Source organism: Podarcis cretensis, assembly GCF_951804945.1.
Source record: "Podarcis cretensis genome assembly, chromosome: 2".
NCBI lineage: Eukaryota > Metazoa > Chordata > Lepidosauria > Squamata > Lacertidae > Podarcis > Podarcis cretensis.
In genome coordinates this window covers 122,439,312-122,463,000 of record NC_137171.1, presented here as the reverse complement: position 1 = coordinate 122,463,000, position 23,689 = coordinate 122,439,312, and the positions used below count along the sequence as shown (strand labels likewise).

Below are 23,689 nucleotides of genomic sequence, written 5' to 3'. Positions count from 1 at the left end.
TTGCTTCGTCTTGTGATTTTTTCGTCTTGCGGAGTGCGGATTCCCCAGGTATTAACGGTTTTACGAAAAAGGAAGCAAACCCGCAAGACGTTTTCGTCTTGCAAAGCAAGCCCATAGGGAAATTCGTCTTGCGAAGCACCTCGAAAAACGGAAAACCCTTTCGTCTAGCGAGCTTTTCGTCTTGCGAGGCATTCGTCTTGCGGGGCACCACTGTACTTGCACTTTGACGTGCTTTCGAACTGCTAGGTGGGCAGGAGCTGGGACCGAACAACGGGAGCTCACCCCGCCGCGGGGATTCGAACCGGCGACCATGCGATCGGCAAGTCCTAGGCGCTGAGGTTTTACCCACAGCGCCACCCGCGTCCCCTATAGAAAGAATAGTAGATATTATTTTTTCAACTGTACAGCCGGTTACATCTTGCGAACTACAGTTCCCAGCACCCTTCGCAAACTATATTTCCCAGGGGCTGAAATGCGCTGGGCAGTGCAAGAAGGGGGAGGTGGTTGGATCTGCTGCTTGGATCTGATTAAGCGGAGGCGCCCAGGAATGGAACCTGGGGTTCTTTTTGTAATTCTTGAAACTTTAATAAATATCATTTTTTTTTAAAAAAAGGAATGGAACCCGGGGTTCTTTTTGTAATTCTTGAAACTTTAATAAATATCATTTTTTTAAAAAAAGGAATGGAACCCGGGTTCTTTTTGTAATTCTTAAAACTTTAATAAATATCATTTTTTTAAAAAAAGGAATGGAACCCAGGGACCATCTGCACGCCCAGCAGGGGCCTTGTGACCAGCGACGTGGCTCCCTAGAGGGGACAGGAAGTGGCCGGGCGGAAGCGCGCTGGCAAAACATCCGGCCTCCGAAGCCTCTTCCTCCCCGGCTTCACTCTCCAGCTGGCCTTTGTCTCTCCTGGACGCCCCGTCCTCGCTCTCCCTTCCGGCGCCCGGTGAGCCCCATCTCTGCGACGCGCGTTTTTGGGAGGTGGGGTCCCCGGGAGGGGGGGGTGTTTTGGGGGGTCGGGGGGGGGGACACACCCCGAGTCCCCGGATCAGGTGGTGGAAATTCTCTCCCTCCCTCCCTCCCTGTCTCCGCAAAGCCAGGCCTGTTTATAGATAAATGTAGGTAGGTAGGTAGGTAGGTAGATGGATGGATGTTGGCATTAAGTTACTAGGTTGCCAGATGCACAAATTGACGCAGTGCTTCTGCCCATCAAAGGAGGTCATAGGGGGTGGAAGTTCTGACCCTCCCTCCCTGTCTCTGCAAAGCCAGGCCTGTTTATAGATAAAGGTAGGTAGGTAGATAGGTAGATGGATGGATGTTGGCATTAAGTTACTAGGTTGCCAGATGCACAAATTGACGCTGTGCTTCTGCCCATCAAAGGAGGTCATAGGGGTGGAAGTTCTGTCCCTCCCTCCCTGTCTCTGCAAAGCCAGGCCTGTTTATAGATAAATGTAGGTAGGTAGGTAGGTAGATGGATGGATGTTGGCATTAAGTTACTAGGTTGCCAGATGCACAAATTGACGCAGTGCTTCTGCCCATCAAAGGAGGTCATAGGGGGTGGAAGTTCTGTCCCTCCCTCTCTGTCTCTGCAAAGCCAGGCCTGTTTATAGATAAATGTAGGTAGGTAGGTAGGTAGATGGATGGATGTTGGCATTAAGTTACTAGGTTGCCAGATGCACAAATTGACGCAGTGCTTCTGCCCATCAAAGGAGGTCAAAGGGGGTGGAAGTTCTGTCCCTCCCTCCCTGTCTCTGCAAAGCCAGGCCTGTTTATAGATAAATGTAGATAGATAGATAGATAGATAGATAGATGATAGAGATGATAGATAGATAGATGTAGATAGATAGATAGACAGACGGACGGACGGATGGATGGATGGATGTTGGCATTAAGTTACTAGGTTGCCAGATGCACAAATTGACGCAGTACTTCTGCCCATCAAAGGAGGTCATAGGGGGTGGAAGTTCTGTCCCTCCTTCCCTGTCTCTGCAAAGCCAGGCCTGTTTATAGATAAATGTAGGTAGGTAGGTAGGTAGGTAGGTAGGTAGATGGATGGATGTTGGCATTAAGTTACTAGGTTGCCAGATGCACAAATTGACGCAGTGCTTCTGCCCATCAAAGGAGGTCATAGGGGTGGAAGTTCTGTCCCTCCCTCCCTGTCTCTGCAAAGCCAGGCCTGTTTATAGATAAATGTAGGTAGGTAGGTAGGTAGGTAGGTAGATGGATGGATGTTGGCATTAAGTTACTAGGTTGCCAGATGCACAAATTGACGCAGTACTTCTGCCCATCAAAGGAGGTCATAGGGGGTGGAAGTTCTGTCCCTCCTTCCCTGTCTCTGCAAAGCCAGGCCTGTTTATAGATAAATGTAGGTAGGTAGGTAGGTAGGTAGGTAGGTAGATGGATGGATGTTGGCATTAAGTTACTAGGTTGCCAGATGCACAAATTGACGCAGTGCTTCTGCCCATCAAAGGAGGTCATAGGGGTGGAAGTTCTGTCCCTCCCTCCCTGTCTCTGCAAAGCCAGGCCTGTTTATAGATAAATGTAGGTAGGTAGGTAGGTAGGTAGGTAGATGGATGGATGTTGGCATTAAGTTACTAGGTTGCCAGATGCACAAATTGACGCAGTGCTTCTGCCCATCAAAGGAGGTCATAGGGGGTGGAAGTTCTGACCCTCCCTCCCTGTCTCTGCAAAGCCAGGCCTGTTTATAGATAAATGTAGGTAGGTAGGTAGGTAGGTAGGTAGATGGATGGATGTTGGCATTAAGTTACTAGGTTGCCAGATGCACAAATTGACGCAGTGCTTCTGCCCATCAAAGGAGGTCATAGGGGGTGGAAGTTCTGTCCCTCCCTCCCTGTCTCTGCAAAGCCAGGCCTGTTTATAGATAAATGTAGGTAGGTAGGTAGGTAGGTAGATGGATGGATGTTGGCATTAAGTTACTAGGTTGCCAGATGCACAAATTGACGCAGTGCTTCTGCCCATCAAAGGAGGTCATAGGGGGTGGAAGTTCTGTCCCTCCCTCCCTGTCTCTGCAAAGCCAGGCCTGTTTATAGATAAATGTAGGTAGGTAGGTAGGTAGGTAGGTAGGTAGATGAATGGATGTTGGCATTAAGTTACTAGGTTGCCAGATGCACAAATTGACGCAGTGCTTCTGCCCATCAAAGGAGGTCAAAGGGGGTGGAAGTTCTGTCCCTCCCTCCCTGTCTCTGCAAAGCCAGGCCTGTTTATAGATAAATGTAGGTAGGTAGGTAGGTAGGTAGGTAGATGGATGGATGTTGGCATTAAGTTACTAGGTTGCCAGATGCACAAATTGACGCAGTGCTTCTGCCCATCAAAGGAGGTCATAGGGGGTGGAAGTTCTGTCCCTCCCTCCCTGTCTCTGCAAAGCCAGGCCTGTTTATAGATAAATGTAGGTAGGTAGGTAGGTAGGTAGGTAGATGGATGGATGTTGGCATTAAGTTACTAGGTTGCCAGATGCACAAATTGACGCAGTGCTTCTGCCCATCAAAGGAGGTCATAGGGGGTGGAAGTTCTGTCCCTCCCTCCCTGTCTCCGCAAAGCCAGGCCTGTTTATAGATAAATGTAGATAGATGATAGATAGATAGATAGATAGATAGATGATAGAGATGATAGATAGATAGATGTAGATAGATAGATAGATAGATAGATAGATAGATAGATAGATGATAGAGATGATAGATAGATAGATGTAGATAGATAGATAGATAGATAGATAGATGATAGAGATGATAGATAGATAGATAGATAGATAGATAGATAGATAGATAGACGGATGGATGGATGGATGTTGGCATTAAGTTACTAGGTTGCCAGATGCACAAATTGACGCAGTGCTTCTGCCCATCAAAGGAGGTCATAGGGGGTGGAAGTTCTGTCCCTCCCTCCCTGTCTCTGCAAAGCCAAGCCAGGTTTATAGATAAATGTAGATAGACAGACAGACAGACAGACAGACAGATAGATAGATAGATAGACAGATTCAGCATTAAGTTACTAGGTTGCCAGATTCGCAAGTTGGCAGCAGTGCTTCTGCCCATCAAAGGAGGTCATAAGAATCACGGACTTGTAGAGTTGGAAGGGACCCAAAGGACAATCTTTCAGGGTTAAGCCTTATCTCAGGCTACAGATACAGTGCCCTCCTCACATTGCCCACAGCTGTTTCAATCCTGCTCCCCCAAACCATTGCTCCAGATTGAAAGGCAGAAGGGGTGGGGGGGGGAACCACCCACACAAAGCAAGTTTCTCCCTGCCCTCCTCTATGTTTGGATGGCTTCGTTCTGCTCTTCTTGTTCTCCTTTTGCAGCAGAAGGAAAGGCACAACCCGTTTTGCCAGCCTTGGGAAGCGGCATAAAAAAATCCCCAAAAGTCTGGGCAGTTTCCCATTTTGAACTCGCCTTATTCTGTTTGCTCACGGACTGCCCTGCTCCAGTCACTGATGCGACAAGATAAACCTACCTCGTGGGTGTGAAACTGGAGAAAGGCAGTAAAATGGCCGCAGAAGGGCTTTTGCTTCCTTTAAGGAGAGTGATGCATCTTCGAACGGCATAGAGCCGTGTTTTTCTGACTGCCACTCACAAATTTGTACAGCTCCGACCAATCTTAATGTGATCTGATTACTGCAGTCCTGTGTCCACTTTAACTCTCATGTAAGACGCATTCTGAGTAGACATGCATGCCATTCTGTTGCAATGTACAAAAGCCCCACATGAAGCACTCAAGAGTCAAGCTGTATTTTCAGTAAGGCTTTATTCCAGTTGCAGTTTTGTACAGTGGTGCCCCGCAAGACGAACGCCTCGCAAGACGAAAAACTCGCTAGACGAAAGAGTTTTCCGTTTTTTGAGGTGCTTCGCAAGACGAATTTCCCTATGGGCTTGCTTCGCAAGACGAAACGTCTTGCAAGTTCTTGCGAGTTTTTTTCCTTTTTCTAAGCCGCTAATAGCCGCTAAGCCGCTAATAGCACTAACCGCAAGACGAAGAGACTCGCAGAACGAATTAATTTCATCTTGCGAGGCACCACTGTATCATTATAAAGCAGTCTTCTTACATCCAAAAATCAGCATACACAGGTGTCACTACATATAGGGAAGATGCCAGAGGGCAAGTCAGCCATACTTTTTTATACTAAGTGGCTATAGAGCAATTAGGCAATGCCCATGTCACATGATGCTGAGTCAGCATTTCCACTTAGCACAGAGTGTTAACTCCTTGATGCCCACAACACTACAGCACATTCTGCTGTAAGTTACCTATACACTGAATTCTTAATGAACTTCTGGACAGCCTCTTTGTAGCTTGTTTTTCGCATTTGCCATTTTTTTTTGAGGGGAAGAGATTCTTTAGCACCCACCCACAAAACTCCGTAGAGGTATTTGAAGAAAATAACCTGTTCCTAATCTAAGATGTACAGGAAAGCTGCATTCTGGTTGCTAGGATGAAATGTGCATTAAATCAGAGGAGGAAATGGCAGCTTTTTAGGTCCCCATAGATGCCTAACTATTGCCTGACATCCAAACAACTCACCTGTCAATCACAGGCGCTGTGGGTTAAAGCCTCAGCGCCTAGGACTTGCCGATCGAAAGGTCGGCAGTTCGAATCCCTGCGGCGGGGTGCGCTCCCGCTGCTCGGTCCCAGCGCCTGCCAACCTACCCCTGCCCGTACGGGCCAGTCTTGACAGACTCTGGGGTTGTGCGCCCATCTCACTTAAGAGGCCAGGGGCCAGCGCTGTCCGGAGACACTTCCGGGTCACGTGGCCAGCGTGACATCGCTGCTCTGGCGAGCCAGAGCCGCACACGGAAACGCCGTTTACCTTCCCGCTGGTAAGCGGTCCCTATTTATCTACTTGCACCCGGAGGTGCTTTCGAACTGCTAGGTTGGCAGGCACTGGGACTGAGCAGCGGGAGCGCACCCCGCCACAGGGATTCGAACCGCCGACCTTTCGATCGGCAAGCCCTAGGCGCTGAGGCTTTAACCCACAGCGCCACCTGCGTCCTTTCCTCTCCTTACAGCATAGTAATCCCATAACAAAACAATGTCTTGGTTAATTAGACAGAAAATGGCAGAAGAGCAAAGGAGTTCCTTTCGACTTCCTGGAGGCTTCCTTGGAGCACAGAAGACAAAGGAAGACACGGCTGGCCCTGAAGCAGGAAGAGGCTACGATGCCATCAAGACTGAGCGCCGTGGGAGATTCTGGGGAAAGTCAGTGCAAAAAATCCCGAGTGAGAAAATCACTCTCGGCTCAAATGTGCAGAGCCAGCAGTTTAGGCAGTTCTGCTACCAGGAGGCCAAAGGACCCCGAGAGGTTTGCAGCCAACTCCACCATCTTTGCCGTCAGTGGCTGAAGCCAGATCAACACACAAAGAAGGAGATCCTAGACCTGGTGATTCTGGAGCAGTTCCTGGCTGTCCTTCCACCGGAGATGGAGAACTGGGTGAGAGGCTGTGGAGCAGACACTTGTTCCCAGGCTGTGGCCCTGGCTGAAGGTTTCCTCCTGAGCCAGGCAGACAACAAGCAGGAGGAGGCACAGGTGAGTGTTCTATCTAGATAGTCCCCAGGGGGTTCAGAACATGAGGGAGGGTATCTTAAAACTCTGCTATTTGCCCAACGTTTTCAGTAAAGCATCCCAGCAAAGATGTCCAGATCCCATTAGGACAGGGGTAGGCAAACAAAGGCCCAGGGACTGGATCCGGCCCAATCACCTTCTAAATCCAGCCTGCGGACGGTCCGAGAATCAATATGTTTTTACATGAGTAGAATGTGTTCTTTTATTTAAAATGCATCCCTGGGTTATTTGTGAGGCATAGGAATTTGTTCATTCCCCTCCCCCCCCACAAGATCTGAGGACCGGCCCCCTGCTGAAAAGGTTTGCTGACCCCTGCATTAGGATTTTGCTCCTGTCATTCCTTCTCCCCAGTCCTTGTTTTGATTCTTCATTACTGTTTCAGAGACGGAATCAGTTTGCAGAAAGGAGCACGGTTTTTCCTAAGATGGTTTCATCTGGTACCAAACAGAGTCCACTTGGTAAGGATGAATGGGATGTTTATCAGTTTGGTCTCCCTCTGTTGAGTGCAAAATAAATCTAGGAGCTCTTTTAATATTTGGAACAAAGGACACTGTTTTCCACCGCTTAAACATGCATTTATTTCCAATACATGGGAACCAGCACTTTTGAGTGGAGAACAAAAGCCCAAAGTAGTAGAAATGCGTTTTCACACAACGGAAATACAGACACATATAAACACATTTCTTTATTAAACACTAAAAAATAAAACTTTTTCCAAGGCCTGTGTGTACTTAGGCATGCATTTGTTAATCTCTGAGACCATCAAGTGCTACTGGCTTGCCCCTAACTTTGTCTCTCACAGTTGACAGGATGATGCCGGCAAGACCTCCTCAGCCATCTCTTCTTCACAATGGAAGGGAAGCAGCTTCTGTGGCACGGAATCAGGTATGGGGAGCAAATCAGTATGGGGGGAGAACTGGGGAAAGCCATGGTGCCTCTGTCCCCTCCTCACCTCCCTAGACCTGAATTAATTGTTTTTTCTTAGTAGTAGTAGTAGTATTGCTTATGAATTTAAACAACGCTTAATGCTAACGTAGGCTTCTAAACACTTGACAACATACGAAAAGTGGTTACAGAAAGAATAAGCTCGAGACAGCCATCGTTAAAACATGCAATGATGCGTTTCCCTTAAAACACCCATAATTAAAATGCGCAGCACGAAAATGGCATTAAAAAACACAGCAATTAATAGATAATGAAGAGCAGGTAATCCATATGCTTTCTCTGAGGTGGAAACATTTCCTTTTTCTTTTAGAGTCCAGCAACCTTTGAGGATGTGGCTATACATTTCACGGATGAGGAGTGGGTGTTGCTGGATCCTGACCAGAGAGCTCTGCATACAGAAGTCATGGAAGAGACCTGTGGCATCATGGTGTCTCTCGGTAAGTCTCTCTGTTGGGTCACAAGAACTGTTTTGAAAATCGGATGTGTGATGAACCAATGGTATTGTGATGGAATTCAACCGCACCCACTACAGCGCAGGTGGCCCTGTGGTCTAAACCACTGAGCCTCTTGGGCCTGCCGATCGGAAGGTTGGTGGTTTGAATCCCCGCGACGGAGTGAGCTCCCATTTGCTCTGTCCCAGCTCCTGCCAACCTAGCAGTTCGAAAGCACGCCAGTGCAAGTAGATAAATAGGTACCACAGCAGCAGGAAGGTAAACGGCGTTTCCGTGCGCTCTGGTTTCCATCACTGTGGACAAACGCTGGCTTCCTCGGCCTGAAAGTGGAGATGAGCGCCACAACCCCATAGTCGCCTTTGACTGGACTTAACTGTACAGGGGCCATTGCCTTTATTCTAATGCCCCTGCAGTTAACCTGGAATGGAAAATGATCAACCGTTTTGTTTCTGAATATGATGATGATGATGATGATAATGATAGTTTATTACTTGTACCCTACCCATCTGACTGGGTTTCCCCAGCCACTCTGGGCAGCTTCCAACATAATATAAAACAGGCATGTACCACGGGTCAATTGCGATTGACCGGTCGATCGCGGGGGCGTTCCAGGTCGATCTTGGTATTTAGTAAAGTGATCACCTGGATGGTCCTTATCGATCTCCTTAAAAAAGCTCAACAATTCCTGGCAATGACAGTGGGTAGATCACAACCAGTTTTTTCATACTTGGAGTAGATAGCAGTCTCTCGGTAGTTGGACATATATATAAAAACAACATGATACATCAGATATTGAAAATAGCCTGATTCAGGGCTGCTTTCAGATGTCTACGGAAGGTCATATAATTGATTGCATGTTTATTTATTTTTGTTTAAATAATACAGAAAAAAACAAAACAACAACAAAAAAGATTGAAAACAATCCAAAAACATTGTAAACAAATATTACATACTTATCATATAACACAGACAGACAGACAGACAGACAGACAGACAGACAGACAGACACAGCTTCCCTATGGAAGGTCATATAATTGTTTCTCTCCCCTGGGCACGTGCCTCTACCAAGAAGGCCCTCTGCCTGGTTCCCTGTAACCCATGGCCAAATTTCAGCTGTCTCTAGCAGTGGTTCTCAAAGGGTTTGGCACGCCAGCCTGTGTTGCAGGAGAGGATGGCAAGTGTAGTGGGAAGATTAAAAGACAATCGAAGAAAAATTTAAACACTTCAGTGTAGCGTATAGTAGAGTATGGTATCTGGATAGATATCAAAATATCTTTTCTGACAGATATGAAAGATCAGAAAAGAGAAAGCCTTCTTTGTGTTGATGAGGATACAAGTCTTTGCTTGTCTCAAAGTAGACCTAATATAAAAGCAAGCTCACACCTCTCATTGAGTTTGCATACATACTTAAGGCACCTAGGCAAGAGGCTAACTTATAATTAAATTTTGTAAATGATGCCTGTTCTTATGTAACTACATTCTTTTATACTTTCGGGGTGTCCCATGATCATATTATAAAGTAGTTGTGTTCTATTTTATAAATCAAGCAGTGATAGGGGTGATTTCTTTTGTTTTTCCAATGTATTTCTTATCAATAAAAAAAATGGTTTGGCGTGAGCAAATTTTTATTCTGAAAGTGTGGCCCAGAGAAGAAGTTTGAGAACCAGTGGTCTGTAGCATGGCACCTGTTCCTTAATGCCAGTTAAGGGGCAGTTAATTCTGTAGAATTCTGTAGAATTATTCTGTAAGAATTCTTAACTTAGGGACGCAGGTGGCGCTGTGGGTTAAAGCCTCAGCGCCTAGGGCTTGCCGATCGAAAGGTCGGCGGTTCGAATCCCTGCGGCGGGGTGCGCTCCCGCTGCTCGGTCCCAGCGCCTGCCAACCTAGCAGTTCGAAAGCACCCCCGGGTGCAAGTAGATAAATAGGGACCGCTTACCAGCGGGAAGGTAAACGGCGTTTCCGTGTGCGGCTCTGGCTCGCCAGAGCAGCGATGTCACGCTGGCCACGTGACCCGGAAGTGTCTCCGGACAGCGCTGGCCCCTGGCCTCTTAAGTGAGATGGGCGCACAACCCCAGAGTCTGTCAAGACTGGCCCGTACGGGCAGGGGTACCTTTACCTTTACCTAATTCTGTAGAAAGCTCTGCATCGCATCAAGTCCCTTCAGTTTGTCCTTTATCACAACTGTTTTTTGACATGGCTCAGTAATCACTTCTTCATCCAGTTCTGTTCTCCTTGCAGAAGGTGAAAAATTGGAAACCAAGATTAAGAGAACCCACAACAGTAATCACGGCATGGGGGAGCTGAATATATATTTGGAGAAAGAAGAGGTCTTCAGTCAGAGCTCTCAACAAGAAACTGACAGCGAGGAGAAACCATATCAGTGCTTGGAATGTGGTAGGAAGTTTAGCAGGAAGTCAAGTCTCACTAAGCACGAAAGAATTCACACTGGCGAGAAACCATATATATGCTTGGAATGTGGAAAGAGCTTTCGCCAAATCGCCCATCTCACTTCCCACCAAAGAGTTCATACAGAAAATAAACCGTATCAGTGCTTGGACTGTGGAAAGAGCTTCAGCCAGAAGTCAAGTCTCACTGCCCATCGAAGAATTCATACAGGGGAGAAACCGTATCAGTGCCCGGAATGTGGGAAGCACTTTAGTCAGATCGCTCATCTCACTTCCCACCAAAGAATTCATACGGGGAAGAAACCATATCAGTGCATGGAATGTGGGAAGTGTTTCAGTCAAAGCTCCCATCTCACTTCACATCAAAGAGTTCACACCTTGGAGAACCCATATCATTGCTTGGACTGTGGGAAGAGCTTCAGCCAAAAGGCGAGTCTCATGGCCCATCAAAGAATTCATACAGGGGAGAAACCGTATCAGTGCATGGAATGTGGAAAGCGCTTCATTCAGAGGGTCCACCTGAGTTCACATCAAATAATTCATACAGGTGAGAAACCATATCAATGTTTAGATTGTGGAAAGAGCTTTAATTTAAGGGCAAACTTATATAATCATCAAAGAATTCATACAGGGGAAAAACCATATCAGTGCTTGGAATGTGGAAAGCGCTTCAGTCGGAAGGATAATCTCACTTCCCATCAGATAATTCATACGGGGGAGAAACCATATCAGTGCTTGGAGTGTGGGAAGAGCTTCAGCTTAAAACAGAATCTCAATTCCCATCAAAGACTTCATAACGGAGAGAAACCGTATCAGTGCTTGGAGTGTGGGAAGAGCTTCAGTCGGAACCACCGTCTCACTTCCCATCAAAGAATTCATTCAGGGGAGAAGCCGTATCAGTGCTTGGAATGTGGGCAGAGCTTCCGCTGGAAAGAAACTTTCATTTCCCATCAAAGAATTCATGATGGAATGATATTATAAAAACAGTGACAGCTGGCAGTCACTGGACCTGGCTGTGCCACAAAGTGTGCATCTGAACCCACAAGTTTGTCCAGCATTCATGTAAGATATTCAGGATATTTAAGACCTGGGATAGCTCAGTCGGTAGAGCACGAGACTCTTAATCTCAGAGTTGTGTGTTAGTGCTCCATGTTGGACAAAAGATTCCTGCATTGCATGGCATTGGACTAGATGATGCTCGTGGTCCCTTCCATATTTATAGATCTATGAGCGTCTTTACTGGAGTTAAACATGCATCCATTATGAATATCTGTTTCTGTCCTTAACCTTATGCCCCATAAAGATGTTGCACACATCAGAGAAATAAAAAAAAAAGATTGTTTTATTAAATGAAATAAAAACGACACAGAATACTGGAGGGGTGCTGTTTTCGTTTGCTATTACGGTATTATGTCTCATGCTGTTGTTGTTTTAGTATTGTAAACTGCCCTGTGATCTTCAGATGAAAGGCTGTATAAAAATGAAATAATATGGGGGTGGCTTTCAAAGAGCGGTTGCAATATAAGTGGGTAGCAAGTCGCGCAGCACACACACCACGATCTTGAGAGTAAAAATGATACCTTGCTATTCCAAAAGCCTAGAAAGCAAGCGTGTTAATTTGCCACTTGAAATAAAGTGAGAAAGGAAGGAGATGCACATATCTAGCCCAAAGTATGCAGAACCTAAGTCAGGGAGCAGAGTTCTGTGGTTTTGGCTTGGGAGTTCTGCTCTCCCTGTCAGTAACCTCCACCAGCAAGGCCACAGCATCTCTCACAGTCCTCCTTTTGGTCTGTTTCCAGCAAGGAATAAAGAAGGAACTTTGAGCTACCCAACCATTGGCAATCTGGGATTTAAGTACTATTCTGAGCCAATGATTTAAGTACAATTTTGAGCCAAGGAATCCTTAAAGCAAAGAGGAGGGGGGTTGCCCTGGATGAGTGAAAGTTATAACACCTTTATTTCTGTGTACTATTCTTTGTTTCCTACAAGTTCCTGTCTGTTTGCTATTCTGTTCACTTTGCTAAGTTTGAAGTTGAAAGTACATGACCCTGTTGAGAAATGATTGCTTATTATATAATATAGAATATATAGTAGACATATAATATTTTATAATGAACCACCAACAACGAGAAGGTATCTCCACCTTAAATCTTCCCAATCCCTTACGGCCTCCTAAATAGTATGAGTAAAACATTTGTTTTGCAAATGAAAACTATAGTGTGGTAATTACTCACAGTGATCAAGTCTTGTCCTGGTTCTTCTCTGACACTCCCAGCTGAGCTTTTGAAAGCTTTCTTGACTAAATCACTAGCACTCCGAACGGGTTTACAGGTTACAAACAGCAGGTTCATGACAACACATAGCAGTTCACAGCTGGATGTAAGGAAGATGTTGATCCAACACTTGACATGCTTCTTGTTCTTTCTTTTTGAAGAGTGAGGCTGGCAGTTCTAACCACATAATTTACATCTTCCTGGGAGTTATGGCAGGTCAGGGAAGGCAAGGGAAGCTGCTGAGGGAGCAAACATGATTCTGGGCTCTGTGGAAGTGTAGCCTTCAAGGAAAGAGCTGAGCCACACTTGTTCACATGAGGGGCTTCTCATTTAATGGGCTGCACTAGCAACTGGGGGAAGCTAGCAAACAATATAAAATAGGGTGGTCATATTTCAAAAAGTGAAAATCCGGACACAAAAATTGTTGAGCTCTTTTTTTTCTTTTTGGTCAGAGTTTTTGAGCTATTTTTAAGGAAAATAACACTGCTGACATGGGTTGCCGTACATTTGGATTTTCCTGGACTTTTTTTTTTCTTCTCTCCGCAATTTTTGCCCAGAGACTGCTTCCAACTGCAGTATTCCGGCTATGTCCAGGATACAGAGTGCAAAAGAGAAGAAGGAAGGTTGAAGAAGGGTAATGGGGAAGTCAGAGGTACAGAAATGAGAGAGGTTTGGAGGAAAATGCTGTTGATTTGGTTTGTCTCCTGCTGAAATGGGAGACTCCAAGCTGGGAGGGAGAAGACAGGTACATCTTACTGACTTTTGATGGTTAATAATAATTTTATTATTTGTACCTTACCCATCTGATTGGACTGTCCCAGCCACCCTGGGTGGCTTCCAACATATATAAAGGTAAAGGTAAAGGTACCCCTGCCTGTACGGGCCAGTCTTGACAGACTCTGGGGTTGTGCGCCCATCTCACTCAAGAGGCCAGGGGCCAGCGCTGTCCGGAGACACTTCCGGGTCACGTGGCCAGCGTGACATCGCTGCTCTGGCGAGCCAGAGCCGCACACGGAAACGCCGTTTACCTTCCCGCTGGTAAGCGGTCCCTATTTATCTACTTGCACCCGGAGGTGCTTTCGAACTGCTAGGTTGGCAGGCGCTGGGACCGAGCAGCGGGAGCGCACCCCGCCGCAGGGATTCAAACCGCCGACCTTTCGATCGGCAAGTCCTAGGCGCTGAGGCTTTAACCCACAGCGCCACCTGCGTCCTTCCAACATATATAAAAAGCATCAAAAAACATTGCAAGTTAATAATAATAATGTTATTTATTAGGAGGACCCTACCTTCTCCATATTCCCACACCTCTTTCCCTTTTGCTCTTAAAATCCACTCTTATGAATGCCTGCGAGGCCCGTCCCCAGGATCCATGTCCCCCTCTCCCAGTCTGGGGAGTCCGTCCTCTGTGCCAGATTCCCATTCAGTCCCAGATTCACCCCAGCCCAGCCCCCTAAGACCCTTTCCATGGTCTTCCAGTTCCAGCTCCCTAGCCTCCCCCCACACTTTCAGAGGACTCATTGTAGATCAGAGAAAGGAGAAGAAGGCTGCTGAAGGAGCATACATGCTTTCTGAAAGTGTGGCCTTCAAGGAAACGGTTGAGCCACAACCCCACATGTCGTTCCAATCATTTAATTCCCATTTAATCGGCCATGCCAGCACTTGGGGGAAGCTAGTCAGGAATGTGAAAAGATAACCCGGGGTGCAGAGGGCAAAAGAGGAGGATGAAGAGGAGACGAGACATCTTGTTGACTTTTGAGCGTTTGGAGGACCCTGCCGTATTCTCTGTCCCCACACCAATATCCCTTCCACTCTTAGAATCCAGTTCAGTTCATTTTAACCCTTAGAATCAAGCAGAAAAATAAAGTATTTTTGTCATGATGTAAAGGTAAAGGTAAAGGTACCCCTGCCCGTACGGGCCAGTCTTGCCAGACTCTGGGGTTGTGCGCCCATCTCACTTAAGAGGCCAGGGGCCAGCGCTGTCCGGAGACACTTCCGGGTCACGTGGCCAGCGTGACATCGCTGCTCTGGCCAGAGCCAGAGCCAGAGCCGCACACGGAAACGCCGTTTACCTTCCCGCTGGTAAGCGGTCCCTATTTATCTACTTGCACCCGGAGGTGCTTTCGAACTGCTAGGTTGGCAGGCGCTGGGACCGAGCAGCGGGAGCGCACCCCGCCGCAGGGATTCAAACCGCCGACCTTTCGATCGGCAAGTCCTAGGCGCTGAGGCTTTTACCCACAGCGCCACCTGCGTCCCATCTGTAGCTCCATTTAAATCCATGGGACTTAAAAACAATCCTGTGGTGCCTTAAAAGACCAACCAATTTATTCTGGCCGAAGCTTTTGTGGCCTATATTCAACAGAGGTGTGAAATGCTACCCTCAGTTATATGTATACTCAAGTTTTGGGGCAGAAGGGTTGTCAGTTGAATAAAGGAATGAAATACAGAAAAGTATATATGGTGATAATTATGTTGTTCACAGTGTTTATTCATACAGAGATTAACTTATCCCACTGATGCCAAAGAGACCAAAATTTGACTACCTCTAGATCTAATAATCTTTCAAACGGTATTTTTCACTGGAAAGTGAACAGTTGGAAGAATATATTTTTTGAGCGCAAGGAGACATTTGCCATCTGAAAGCAAGACTGGTGTAGATCTGTGCTCCAGCACAATTCTCAAAACAATCACATGAAATTTTTAAAAAAGTGAAATGTATTGGAAGTTCATATAAGGATGTAGCGTTGCATCAAAGGGCGCAGTAACTTTGCTGCATCTAAAGAAGAGTCTGGCAGGGGTCACCGTCCCTGTGCTGAAAGAAAGGTCACCCAGCCCCTAAATCGCCAAACTACTTGGGGAAGGGGAAAAAAACCTTCCCTGAAACTGTCAAGATAACAAACTATCCTGTGGGGGTTGGAACCTATTGGGTCTAGTAAACAACGTCAGCTGTGTGGTTTTCTAAGGGTTAAGGAGAACTGAACTGGCTTCCTAGAGAGGAAGGAACTTGGAGAGAAGGGAAGGGAGCGGAGTCCTCCAGGGCAATACATGCCCCCACTCCATGGTCCTGCCTGCCTGGCTTTGAACTTGGGGGTGGGAGATCATCTGGGATTTGGTAAGTCGACCCCCACTCTATTTTGTGCATTTGGGGGGAGGGTGCAACTGATCCATCCAGGGGATCCCCAAGCCCTCCAATCAGGGAGCGCAGATTCCCGCCCTGCAAAGCCAAATTTTGAAACGTTGGGAGAGGCTGCAAAGCAGGTCCGAAATATTTAGCTGACCTAAGCAGAATGCATTTTCAATTGCTCCCTGTTGGTGAGGACCAGATCCAAGACAGACGGTTCCCTTGTTTCTTCTTCCAGGATCTGGGAAATGGGATTGTCTGCATGGCAACGAACCTTAAATAATAGTAATTAGTATTAGTATTAGTATTAGTATTAGTATTATTTATTTGTACCCCGCCCATCTGACTGGGTTTCCCCAGCCACTCTGGGCGGTTTCCAACAAAAATTAAAAACACATTAAAATGTCACACATTAAAAACTTTCCTGAACAGGGCTGCCTTCAGATGTCATCTTCTAAATGTCAGGTAGTTGTTTATCTCTTTGACATCTGATGGGAGGGCGTTCCACAGGGCGGGTGCCACTACCGAGAAGGCCCTCTGCCTGGTTCCCTGTAACCTCACTTCTCGCAATGAGGGAACTGCCAGAAGGCCCTCGGCGCTGGACCTCAGTATCCAGGCAGAACGATGGGCGTGGAGACGCTCCTTCAGGTATACTGGGCCGACGCCGTTTAGGGCTTTAAAGGTCAACACCAGCACTTTGAATTGTGCTCGGAAACGTACTGGGAGCCAATGTAAGTCTTTCAAGACTGGTGTTATGTGGTCTCGGTGGCCGCCCCCAGTCACCAGTCTAGCTGCCGCATTCTGGATTAGTTGTAGTTTCCAGGTCAGCTTCAAAGGTAGCCCCACGTAGGGCGCATTGCAGTAGTCCAAGCAGGAGATAACCAGAGCATGCACCACTCTGGTGAGACAGTCTGCGGGCAGGTAGGGTCTCAGCCTGCATACCAGGTGGAGCTGGTAGACAGCTGCCCTGGATGCAGAACTGACCTGCGCCTCCATGGACAGCTGTGAGTCCAAAATGACTCCCAGGCTGCACACCTGGTCCTTCATTCTTAGCATAGGCTGAGTTCCAAGAGGTATCAGGGGTAAGGAGTTATTTAGCACCCACCCACAAATTACTCCATAAAGGTGCTTGCAGAAAGCAGCTTCTTCCTGATCTCAGGCCAGCAGGAAATTGGCATTCTTGTTTCTAGGATGAAATGTGCACTAAATGAGAGGAGGAGGAGGAGACTGCAGCTCTTTAGGACCTCAAAGGAATCCTAAGTATTAGCTAGTTTCCAAATGCAGCTGCGGCTTCCTTCATAAATTCAATACACAGAGAGGCAGGGAGGAACCAAAGTAACACCTCTGACGTTTCAGTTCTGTTTCAGTTCTCAAGTGAGATCGTCTCACAGGCTGAGGAAGAGGCTGCAAGTCTCAAATGGAAGAATGCTGGGGCTCAGTAGTGGTCCATGGCCCATAGTTTGAGAACTGCTGGCTTAGAAGGCAGCTTGTATAATTTGCTTCATAACTTTCTTTCCAGGAGGGCTACTGCATCAGTATAATCAGGCCCTGGTTAGGGATGCGGGTGGCACTGTGGTCTAAACCGCTGAGCCTCTTGGGCAGCTCAAATCCTCGTGACGGGGTGAGTTCCCATTGCTCCGTCCCAGCTCCTGCCAACATAGCAGTTCAAAAGCACAGCAATGCAAGTAGATAAATAGGTACCGCTCTGGCGGGAAGGTTAAGCGGCGTTTCCGTGTGCTCTGGTTTCTGTCACGGTGTCCCGTTGTGCCAGAAGCGGTTTAGTCACGCTGGCCACATGACCCAGAAAGCTGTCTATGTTTAAACGCCAGCTCCCTCAGCCTGAAAGTGGAGATGAGCACCACAACCCCATAGTCGAATTTGACTGGAAATAATAATAATAATAATTTATACCCCGCCCATCTGGCTGGGCTTCCCCAGCCACTCTGGGCGGCTTCCAACAAAATATTAAAATACAGTAATGCATCAAACATTAAAAGCTTCCCTAAACAGGGCTGCCTTCAGATGTCTTCTAAAAGTCTGGTAGTTGTTGTTCTCTTTGACATCTGCTGAGAGGGCGTTTCACAGGGCGGGTGCCACTACTGAGAAGGCCCTCTGCCTGGTTCCCTGTAACCTCACTTCTCACAGTGAGGGAACCGCCAGAAGGCGCTCGGCGCTGGACCTCAGTGTCCAGGTAGAACGATGGGGGTGGGGACGCTCCTTCAGGTATACTGGACCGAGGCCTTAACCCTCCAGGGGTTCTTTACCTATTTTTAACTATTGAGACCCATCCACCTTTGCTCAGGGAACATTCTTCCTATTCTGAAAATGAAGCAATTTTACAGAAGAACAATGTCTTGGCCTTCTAGGACTTGCTAGCACCTCTCATTAGGACAGACAGAAATTGGCAGAAGAGCAAAGGAGTTCCTGTGAACCTCTTGGAGACTTCCTGGGAGTACCGATGGAGGAGGAAGATTCCAGAGGACTTGAAGCAGGAAGTGGCCGGGATGCCATCGAGACTGGAAGCAGTAGAGGATTCTGGGAGAACACAGGGACTAAGGACACCCTCATCTCGTACGTTCAGCCCCAGTGTTTCAGGCATTCCCTTTACCAGGAGGCCAAAGGGCCTCGGGAGGTTTGCAGCCAACTCCACCATCTTTGCCATCAGTGGCTAAAGCCAAACCAACACACAAAGAAGGAGATCCTGGACCTGGTGATCCTGGAGCAGTTTCTGACTGTTCTTCCACAAGAGATGGAGAGCTGGGTGAGGGAATGTGGAGCGGAGACCAGCTCCCAGGCAGTGGCCCTGGTGGAAGGTTTCCTCCTGAGCCAGGCAGAGGAGAAAAAGCAGGAAAACTGTCAGGTGAGTGCTCCAATCTAGAAAGCAGCAAGAACTTCAAATGTGATTGAGGGTACCTCAAAATTCGCTACTAATTGCAACATTTTTTGAAAGCTTCCAAGGAAGGATATACAATAACCCTTAAGGTTTCTGCTTCTTGTAATGCCTTTTCTAATTTTTCTCCCCATTCCATGTTTTGAATTTTTATTGCCGTTTCAGGGGAAGGTTCTGTTTGCAAAGATGAGCAATGATTTCTCTGATAATGAGAGGACTCCATCAGACACCAGAAAGCACCCACTGGGTAAGCATAGAATTATAGAATCATAGAGTTGGAAGAGACCACAAGGGCCATCGAGTCCAACCCCCTGCCAAGCAGGAAACACCATCAGAGCACTCCTGACATATATCAGAGCACTCCTGACATATTGCATTGCAGAAACAGATCCCAGTTTGTCTTCTGTGTTTAATTGCAAAATACTTCCATGGGCTCCTTTAGTGTTTGGAGCAGAAAGTACATCTTTCCAGCCTTTTCCATAAGTCAGAACAACATTTCCCTGTTTTTAAATGTGGGGACACGCATGTTGAGTTGCGGACAAAAGCCCAAAGTGGGAGAGATGCATTTCCACACTCCTGAAATATAAAATTGGAATAAAAAACTCAACAGATGAGACTATTTCTAAAGCCTGATTGTAGTTAGACATGCAATGCTTAACCTCTGAGACAAACATTCCATCAACTTTGTATTTCACAGGTGATGGGATGATGCTGGGAAGATCTCTTCAGCCATATTCTCTTCACAAAGGAGGGGAATCGGCTTCTGTGGTACCAGATCAGGTAGTGGGGCAAATCAGTGGGGGGAGAGAGGCTGGGGGCAGCCAGATTGCCTCTGTCCTCTCCTCTCTGAGCCAGAATCAATTTTCTTTCACTTTCCTTCTTTGAAATGTGACCTGAACAAAAGCTTTGAAGGCCACTCAAGGAAACTTTAAATCCTGAGAATAAGGAACAGCTACCATGTGGGTGGCGCTGTGGTCTAAACCACAGAACCTAGGGCTTGCCGATCAGAAGATCGGCGGTTCGAATCCCCACGATGGGGTGAGCTCCTGTTGCTCGGTCCCTGCTCCTGCCAACCTAGCAGTTCGAAAGCACAGCAAAGTGCAAGTAGATAAATAGGTACTGCTCCAGCGGGAAGGTAAACGGCGTTTCCGTGCGCTGCTCTGGTTCACCAGAAGCGGCTTAGTCATGCTGGCCACATGACCCGGAATCTGTACGTCGGCTCCCTCGGCCTGTAAAGCGAGATGAGCGGCGCAACCCCAGAGTCATCCGCGACTGGAGCTAACGGTCAGAGGTCCCTTCACCTTTACCTCACCTTAACTATCCTTTTGGGTGCAGCTAGAATTGTTTCTTAATAGTAGCAGTGCTACGTATGAATTTAAATAACACTTAATGCTAAGGTAAGCTTCTAAACAGTTGACAAAGCAGTTGACAGAAATGAAGCAATTCCGTTGAAACATTAAAATAAACAATCATAATTAAATTGTGCAAAAAAAAATTATGCCATTAAAGCAACACAACAATTTATAGACAATGGACAACCTAGTAATGAGCTGTTTCTGAGGTGGAAATATTTCCTTTTTCTTTTAGGGTACAGCATCCTTTGAGGATGTGGCTGTGCATTTCACAGATGAGGAGTGGGTGCTGCTGGATCCTGACCAGAGAGCTCTGCATAAGGAAGTCATGGAGGAGACCTGTAGGATCATGGCCTCTCTTAGTAAGGCTGTCTGTTTTATCTCTCTTATGAAAGTGAGGTGCTTATATGTGCGATGGACATACAACCTTGTGCTGGAATTCAGCAGCAGCACCTACGGCATCTAGTATTCTAACGCCTCTGCAGTTAACCTCAAATGGAAGATGGTATATTGTTTTGTGTCTGAATATGATTCCTCCAGTTTCCCCCTTCTAAACAATTAGCAAAGTGGTTTTGACTGCTCTAACCATTGGTCAGTCTTGCCCAGTGTTGTCTCCTCTGGCTGACAGCATCCCTCCACAGGTCCATGCCAGCACATTGAAGAGTTCCATCTAAGATCCATCAGATGAGCAAGGGAAACTGGATCTGGCTGGTGAGGCGGATAGTTCCCTGCTCTATGCATAAGCCAACTTTGACAGGTGGTCACTCATATCTGTCCATCAATCTTCTGATGACATTATGACATCAGGTGGCAATTAGAAAGGGGCTGGTGCAAAGCCCCCTTGAAGGCCAGCTTTCAGCGCCAGTCAGCCGATCAGTGCGGAAAATCCTTTCACATTTACCGGGGGGGTTCTAAAACACCCTAATGCAGCTGATCTTAGTTTGGGCAGATCAGCTCATCAATGCAGAGAAGGGAGCTGTTGGGATTCTGTCCGCGGCCCAGGAAAGTATAAAGACAAGGGAAAGTTTCTTACCGTCCTTTTTTATTTCAATCTTTACAGAGAGGCTATAGAACCCAGCCTCTTAGATAATGGCGTTGTCCTGAGTGAATCTCCACTCCCGTCTCTCCCACTTCCTCATTCGTCACTTTTACGGGTGCTGTTACATGCCCTCTGTCTTTGAGCTCTTTGCTCTCCTACTTTTAAGGCTCACCGGGTTCTGGGAGATGGTGGGTCTGCAATGCTTTCTAATGACAAAATGTCAGCTGGGTGTTGTTCCAGCTATCCCATGATTTCCCAGCTTTTCCCCTCATCTGCCTCTGAGCTGCTACCTCCCTCAAACCCCTGTTGCAAATCTATACTATCTCCCTCTTCCTCCCCCCCCCCCCGGAAGGATCAGGATGGGGAGGTGGTTTCCACCATTTCCCCTCTGTCCGGTCCCTGACAGGAGCCTTACTTGCATTTTAAGCAGCCAGCTGGTTGTGGGCAGTCACATATTTTCTTCTCCACACTAGAAGTCATAGCTCTGGAGCTAACAGCCTCTGGGTCCACTTTAGGAGCCCTGCTAGAGAGATCTACCTCACATCAAAGTCCCTTCAGTTCTTCCATTTTTACAACTGTTCCTTGGCATTGCTCAATAATTTGGAGCCCAGTTTCATCCTAAGGCTCTAATCAGTTTCTGTCTTCATTGCAGAAGGTGATGAATTGGAAACCAAGAATAAAGGAGACCACGATAATGTCTACGCAGTGAGGGAGCAGAATCTAAATTTGGAGAGTGGAGAGAGATTCAGCCAGAGGTCCCAACAAAAAACTGACGGTGGGAAGAAACAGTATCAGTGCTTGGAATGTGGAAAAAACTTTAGCAGGAAGTCAAATCTCACTAGGCATGAAATAATTCATTCAGAAGAGAAACCGTATCAATGCTTTGACTGTGGTAAGAGCTTTAAAAGAAGCACAGACTTCCTAAAACATCAAACATTTCACACAGGGGTAAAACCTTATCAGTGCTTGGAATGCGGAAAGTGCTTAAGTCGAAACAACCGTCTTGCTTCCCATCAAAGAATTCATACAGGGGAGAGACCATATCCATGCTTGGAATGTGGGAAGAGCTTCAGTATGAGTGACAGCCTGACTACACATCAAAGGATTCATACAGGGGAGAAACCATATCAGTGCTTGGAATGTGGAAAGAGCTTCAATTTAAAGCATAATCTCACTTCCCATCAGACACTTCACACAGGGGAAAAGCCATTTCAGTGCTTGGATTGCGGAAAGAGCTTCTCTCGGAACGACCGTCTCACTTTCCATCGAAGAATTCATACAGGGGAGAAACCCTATCAGTGCTTGGAATGTGGGAAGAGCTTCAGTTTAAAGGTAAACCTCACTTCCCATCAAACGCTTCACACAGGGGAAAAACCATATCCATGCTTGGAATGTGGAAAGTGCTTCAGGTTGAAGCAAACTCTCGCTTCCCACCAGACGCTTCACACGGGGGAAAAGCCGTATCAGTGCTTGGAATGTGGGAAGAGCTTCAGGTTAAAGCAAATTCTCACTTCCCACCAAACGCTTCACACAGGGGAGAGACCATTTCAGTGCTTGGAATGCGGAAAGCGCTTCAGCCGGAGCTACCATCTCACGGCTCATCAAAGAATTCATAACGGAGAGAAGCCGTATCAGTGCTTGGAATGTGGACGGAGCTTCAGTCAGAGGGCCTATCTCACTTCCCATCAAGCAAAGCATGATGGAATCAAACTATGAAAGGAATAAATGCTGGCAAGTCATAGGTCCGGACCGGGCTGTGTTGCATGGTGTCCATCTGAATGCACAGGTGTGTCCAGCTCTCATATATATCTCTGTACTTTTGGTGATGAGTTCTGCTCTCCCCACAAATTGTTACCATAAAGAAGCAATGCAGCAGCAAGCAGCAGCTAAGCCAGCTGCAGGTGGCTGGAAAGCCAGACAGGATGTTTGTGACTGTTACCATGGCAAGAAAGGGGCAGTCCATTCTCCGTACTGAGCACCGGATGTTAGCTCAGTGTGTGTCATATGATCTGTACAGGATGTACATGGGTGGAGTTTACTTCTCTCTGCTGTTGTTGTAAAGTGCAGACATCTTTATCTGTATGGCTGCTAAGGACAGAAATAAAAGCATGTAGATACATTTCTGTCTGAGTCTGTTTCCCCTCCCTGGGGGTAGCAGGGAGGAGAGAGAAGCAGTGGTGTGTTTTTCTCACGTCTGGGAAAAATCGCCGATACAGACCTCGCCTGTTTACCTGCCGGGAGTCGCAGGGGGAGGTCAGAAGGAATTCAGCCGGTGCCTGGAGAGGTAGGCACATTCCTCTGACCGAGGCAGAATTCCAACACAAATAACCTCTACCAGCAAGGCTACAGCATCTCTCTCAGTACTTCTTTTCATCCATTTCCAGCAAGGCATGAAGAAGGGTATTCCATTGGAGCTTTGAGCTACCCAACCAATGAAAATCTGGGATTTAAGTACAGTGGTACCTCGGGTTACAGACACTTCAGGTTACAGACGCTTCAGGTTGCAGACGCTTCAGGTTACAGACTCTGCTAACCCAGAAATAGTACCTCGGGTTAAGAACTTTGCTTCAGGATGAGAACAGAAATCGTGTGGTGGCGGCGCAGCGGCAGCGGGAGGCCCCATTAGCTAAAGTGGTGCTT

At 47.0% G+C, this 23,689-nt stretch overlaps 3 protein-coding genes across 5 annotated transcripts in view; 2 read left to right on the top strand and 1 right to left on the bottom strand.

Moving 5' to 3' along the window:
• The window catches only part of LOC307208537 (uncharacterized protein), a 100,116-nt gene that overhangs the window by 1,137 nt on the left and 75,290 nt on the right, over nucleotides 1-23,689 (bottom strand). The gene's annotated exons all lie outside the window — the stretch shown is intronic.
• On the top strand, nucleotides 902-11,750 carry LOC307208493 (uncharacterized protein). The gene is made up of 6 exons (XM_079963121.1): nucleotides 902-947; nucleotides 6,062-6,539; nucleotides 6,958-7,033; nucleotides 7,378-7,460; nucleotides 7,831-7,957; nucleotides 10,211-11,750. Exons 2-6 carry the CDS (start codon nucleotides 6,069-6,071, stop codon nucleotides 11,356-11,358), a joined length of 1,905 nt encoding a protein of 634 aa, XP_079819247.1. The 5' UTR covers nucleotides 902-947; nucleotides 6,062-6,068; the 3' UTR covers nucleotides 11,359-11,750.
• Nucleotides 15,586-22,896, top strand: LOC307208533 (uncharacterized protein). 3 transcript variants are annotated; one of them, XM_079963202.1, is made up of 6 exons: nucleotides 15,586-15,759; nucleotides 18,135-18,628; nucleotides 18,824-18,905; nucleotides 19,356-19,426; nucleotides 20,246-20,372; nucleotides 21,702-22,896. In XM_079963202.1, exons 2-6 carry the CDS (start codon nucleotides 18,227-18,229, stop codon nucleotides 22,763-22,765), a joined length of 1,746 nt encoding a protein of 581 aa, XP_079819328.1. In that variant the 5' UTR covers nucleotides 15,586-15,759; nucleotides 18,135-18,226; the 3' UTR covers nucleotides 22,766-22,896. The 3 variants fall into 3 exon arrangements, with proteins under 3 accessions (XP_079819328.1, XP_079819326.1, XP_079819327.1); XM_079963200.1 differs by having other exon boundaries at nucleotides 15,588-15,759; nucleotides 19,356-19,438; XM_079963201.1 differs by lacking the exon at nucleotides 15,586-15,759 and adding an exon at nucleotides 17,273-17,389 and having other exon boundaries at nucleotides 19,356-19,438.